Source organism: Ictalurus furcatus, unplaced genomic scaffold (assembly GCF_023375685.1).
Source record: "Ictalurus furcatus strain D&B unplaced genomic scaffold, Billie_1.0 scf4, whole genome shotgun sequence".
Classification (NCBI taxonomy): Eukaryota; Metazoa; Chordata; class Actinopteri; order Siluriformes; family Ictaluridae; genus Ictalurus; species Ictalurus furcatus.
Window position 1 is genome coordinate 305,937 of NW_026521053.1, and position 5,654 is coordinate 311,590.

General features: G+C 39.0%; 1 protein-coding gene across 1 annotated transcript; it reads right to left on the reverse strand.

Annotated features, from left to right (window-relative positions):
- Positions 1-420: 420 nt before the first annotated feature.
- Positions 421-1,225, reverse strand: LOC128604868 (fumarylacetoacetate hydrolase domain-containing protein 2-like). Its single transcript, XM_053619975.1, has one exon. It carries the CDS (start codon positions 1,146-1,148, stop codon positions 858-860), a length of 291 nt encoding a protein of 96 aa, XP_053475950.1. The 5' UTR covers positions 1,149-1,225; the 3' UTR covers positions 421-857.
- Between the last annotated feature and the right edge of the window lie 4,429 nt (positions 1,226-5,654).

Below are 5,654 nucleotides of genomic sequence, written 5' to 3' on the forward strand. Positions count from 1 at the left end.
AAAACTGTATAAATAGGGGAGCTTCAGCTCCGGTTTTTTGGGATCACTTTTGAGAGGTCTTAACGGTGTGGATCTCGTGTGGTGGAACAATAAACTTGGACCCTTTGCTTCTTCTCACTCACGGCTGGTGTCTTATTTTCTTCCTCCAACTGGTTAAAATATGTGAGTATCTGTTTCTATGTTAAATATTAAGTGTTACTGGGTAATAGGCAAAATTTGACCGTCAACACCAAGCCTGGACACACCTGTGTGAGCGAGTGTATGTCTTGTGTTGCTGATGGCCGATACAGATTTTTTTCAAGGTTAAAAAATCTGATACATATTCCGATATACAATTATAAGGTCAAAAATGAAACAGATGTTAACAGGTTTAATTAATGAGGATTTTTTTTTACTGTCAAAAGCTGAATCATCAATATAAATATAAAAACTGTACTTATAATGTGACTTAAGGAGAAGTCTCGAGACTTTTAACCAGAAGCAGATTTTACACTTTGCTGTAAAATTTTCACCCCTTCATCAACAAATCACAAGTTGTACGCTGGCAAAAGCTGTTTTACACAAATAACCCACTTCCTGTGAGCGATTAGCTCCCTCTAGTGGCTCACTGTCTGTTTAGAGACATTATCAGAGTTTTTTTTAAAAGCATGATTTCCACCAATGCCAAGAACATTTTGTTGGGTAACTGATACTGACTACTGGAGGTACATTTTAACAGCTAATATTGATCTTTAGACAACAGGACAATGTTTTATCATGTTTCAGTCCTTTAGTTGTTAGTTATAGACTAAATTTAGTCAGCTAAACCTGATCTAAACCTTAAGGACTGAAAGCTGTTTTGGATATCAGCCAAAAGATTACATATAAGTGAGTCCATGAAGTCTGCCCCACCTCTGAGCACACTCTATGCCCTTCTCTCCCAGCTCCAAGAACTCTCTCATGGTGGACGGCACGGTCTGATCCAACGCCTTCAGGTCGACGATGCCGTTCGTGCTCTCCACACCGACCTTCGCACTTCCCTCGGCTCCCCGCCGGCGGAACTGGACCAGACACATGCTGGCTGAGGTGAGGGTGCATGTGCCTGAGCCTACAGAAAACACATGACTGAGTCTCCTCAAACTGAGCCACGAGCCCCACACCACTCTCATCTACCCTCTCTCTCTCACACACACAGGGGTGAAGGGTCAGAGAGAGAACCAAGAGGACATCAGGGTCAGAAAAAAGAGAGAAAGATTTGAGACTTAGAAAGTGTATAAACGATGTTTTGGATAAATAATTCTGTCGTATTATCAATTCTTTATTCTAATATTTTGAGATACTGGATTTTTGATTTCCAAGAGCTGTACACCGTAATAATCAAGATTAAAACAAAAAAAAGGCTTACAACATTTCGCTTTATGTGTAATGAACCTAGAATATATGAAAGTTCCACTTTTTGAATTAAATTACAGGAAAAACAAACTTTTCCACGATTTTTTTTAGATGCACCTGTATTTCTCCATCTATGAAACTCACACTGAACTATGAATTCACTAATCCCATCCATCCATCCATCCATCCATCCATTTTCCATACCACTTATCCTATACAGGGTCGTGGGGAGCCTGGAGCGTATCCCAGGGAACTCGGGGCACACCCTGAACAGGTGCCAACACTTCACAGGGCACAATCACACACACTATGGACAATTTGGAAATGCAAATCAGCCTACAGCACACGTCTTTGGACTAGGAGTGGAAACCGGAGTACCCGGAGGAAACCCCCAGAGCACGAGGAGATCATGCAAGCTCGGTGCACACAGTGCCGAGACGGGATTAGAAGTCCCATACAAAGAGGTGTTTAGCAGTTGGAATGTCCTTCCCTTCACCGATCAATCGGTCTGCTGTTCTTTTCAGGAGGCCACCTACCCCATCAGCACCCTTCCCATGGCTGGCCTCAAAAAAATTCCATGTGCCAGCCCTGAATCCATGCTTGTCTAGTTCTGTACTAAACAGGAAGAAGATGCATCATATTCTGGAGCAATTTGATAAACACAGTTTGTACAGGTATTGCATTCTCTGTACATGCATGCTTTCTGTTTTGCATCACAGCATGATTTCTCTGCAAGGGACTCCAAGTCCTTGCATCTGAGAAGATTGAGTTGATTAAGTTTGTCAACAACAGATGACAAATTTTCATGTACGTTACAAAGGCATGTTTGCCTGTCTGAGATGGTTGGATGGAGAATCCAAAATGGATGTACTTGGCAGAAGAGGGAATAAGGGAGATGGCTCAGTGGATTTTCCAGCAGGAATCTTCTATGAAGGTGTTTCAGTGTGTTATTTGAAAAGCGTTTTTGCATTTTGCACTTTCCTTTAGTTATGGTCTGTTTTTTTGTCAGCTGTTGAACGACTTGTATCATCCCTAATGAAAAAGCCAACAACGCTCTGATGTAGTTTAGATTGTTTTGTGGTGTATTTCTCCCTTTCGAAAAAAGTTACATTTTCAGCATTTCTCAGACCCTTGCAGAAACGTTTCCTTCAAACACCCAACATTTCTTGAATATATTTCTGGAGCTTGTGTTTTCTCAGGATTTTTCCACATACAATTCTGGATATAATTTGCCTGGTCTTCTCCTGTGTTGCTGTGTGAAATTTCTGTTTTATGTTTTCAACCAGTGCATGATGATGGACTAGAGTTTTGTGCACTGCGTCATTGGCTGGAAGTCTTTGGAGCAACTTTGTTGTTTTGGTGCGAGGAGATTCCAAATCTCACTTCAGTCTTGCGTAACGTTTTCTGTATTTGCCAGTGGTTCATTGTTGAGTATGAAGTAATTTTTTGAGTTTTTGATTCTTTCTGTACAATCTTGAGTATCTCTTTATTGTCTTTCTTCTCCCTGATAGTCGCTGCCTCCAATTAACGATTTGTAAGAAACAGGAAACACATTTCACAAAGTTGAGTACAATGCTGTCTACTTTAATCTCATATACTACCCTGAACATCATCTTCATATTCTTTAGTCGCTCACTGTTGTAACATATTAGATACTTCTCAATCTTCTAACCGCGATGACTGTGCTTGTGGAGCAGGCTCTGCACCAGGCTCAGGACTTTGTGGTGCGTTACATTGGACTCAGTCGGCTTCTTCCTCATTCTACTCTGCTGCTTGACTTTCCTTCAGTAAGAACGTTTCCTACGCTTCTCTCTTTCTGTCACATCTGCTACTGCCTTGACTTTCCCTTGATCTCTTAACTCTCTCCATTTCTGATGGAATCTGAAATCTGAATCTGAAAGCTTCCCTCTTCACAGGATCAGAATCTTACCGAGCCTACTGTTTTCCTGCAGCAGATAATCTTGGCATTTTCCTGGAACACACTACAATTCTTATCTTTACATCTGTTGTTTTGGTTCCTATTAATTCCATTATTAAAACTCCTCTGCATTTGGATCCTTTTTCCTTCACCCCTGAGTTTCACCAAGTGTAACCGTTTCCTACTGTCCACTATGTTACCTTTACTGGGTAACACAGTTGACAGGTAACTTAGTTGACATTTTTAGCGTTTGGGGCCTGTACACAACATGGAAGCCTAGAACTACTGAACACATGGTATGTTCAGAAATATATTTTCATAAATATAACATAAGTTTTAGGCAAATTTTCTTGTTACAGTTTGCAGCAATAATAATTGTGTAACACTGCTGACAGTCAATTAATCCTCTCTTGACACAGGTTTGCTTTTTAAACCAATATTAGGGAAAGGAGAGAGGACATGCCTTCTAGTCTTTCAAGCATGTGCTTCTAGAGGAAATTACATCACAATATGCAAATTATGTGAGACTGGGACAATCCATTCATTTTTAAATGGGGTTTTCCTAGTGGATAACTTAGTTGATAATGGTTTTTTGGACACACAAAAATTAAGGTATATAACAATAAACACTTTTTTTTAAGAACACACCCAAATATCTTGATTATCTAAATCTAACTGAAGGCAAAACTATTCAATTAATTTATATTTGAGGTAATTTTCATGCTTAAATGCAGAGTAGAATGACCAACTTTACAAAATCAGAGAGTTGAATACCAGAGTTGTATGTGATATGAACCTCATTTTTGAATAAAACTCATGGTTTTTTCCACATGTAGTAGTGTCATTGAGAAAAATTTAATTTTGAACTAGAAAAATAAGCATTGTGGATTAATATTGATGAAAATAAATCTAAAAATATATATTCCATGGACATGAGATGTACCCACAATTATAGAATGACCCCTAAGCTCATGCCTAGATGTCCACACTTTCTTTCTTTCTTTTTTTGTTGTCCGGTGTCCTGGCGAAAGTCCCCCATTGGCACTTATCTATCTTGGCCCCCTAATAATTTCCATCCCTGAATTGGCTACATCACTCTCCTCTCCACTATTATGGTGTGTGGTGGACGTTCTGCTGCACTGTGGCTGCCGGCGCATCATCCAGGTGGATGCTACACACTGGTGGTGTTTGAGGAGATTTCCCCCCATAATATATAAAGTGCTTTGAACGCCTAGAAAAGTGCTATAAAAATGTAAGGAATTATTATTCTTTCTTTCTTTCTTTCTTTCTTTCTTTAAGCTGCTTGTAGGCATAGTATTAGGAAATGCATATGTAGGTTAATTTAATATTTTTGAATCGTGTTTAGTCAATCGGATCAATGGCTCCGTAGTTACAGCCAATTTCAGGTTTTTCAGTTTTATAGACCACCATGTGGCAAAACTGCACCACCTTTTCTGGGCCACCATAGATTGTCCTCAAACATAAGCATGCCAAATTTGGTGAAGATATCCCATTTCATTCAAGAGTTATAGCCATTTACGTAAAAGTGGCCATGTCTTCTTCATGTGTTTTGGCATACTGTAGCTACCGCAAGTCAAAAGTTCAACCTTTTTTTGATCACTTTTGATAATGAGACTCCATAGAATCATTTGGCACTGGTTTGGTCTTGATTGGACAAAAAACCTACGACTAGTTCACAAAAGTAGGTTTTACAAAAAACTCCAAGATGGCGGAAAACTTTTATAGGCGGAAATGGAATCAGAGATATGCGTTTTTTTCATCTGGTCCCAAGGATTCCATACATATAAGACACTGCGACAATGTCTGTGACAAACGTTCAAAAGTTATGGCCATTTTTCTAAACATTCTCACTATAGCGCCACCATCTGGCCGATCGGGACGAAACGTTGTGACTCTGTAGTACTCTGGACTACTACCTTCCCTCAAAGTTTCAGCTCTCTAGGCCTTATGGTTTGGTCTGCACGCTCAGATTTATGGAATAATAATAATAATAATAATAATAATAATAATAATCCTTACAATTACAATACAAATATCATGGTGGACTTTATGGGTCCCGATTAATTTTTGTGCCTGATGGGGAAAAAAAATTACATTCACCTGGATTTTTTTTTTAAACAAAATCACAGATATGACTCAGAACATTTTTTGTTTAATATCTGAACTTTCTGGCTTCATGAACCATACCTCAAATATTTACAAAAGCCAAACGAAAACCAGCACTAACACCTCAACAGAAGAAAACAAGGTTACTACAACAGTTACCACTGTAAAAAATAGTTCTTGACTTTAGTAAGTTCAACTTATTTTATTCAGTTGTTCCAGTTAATAGCTGATTTAGTTG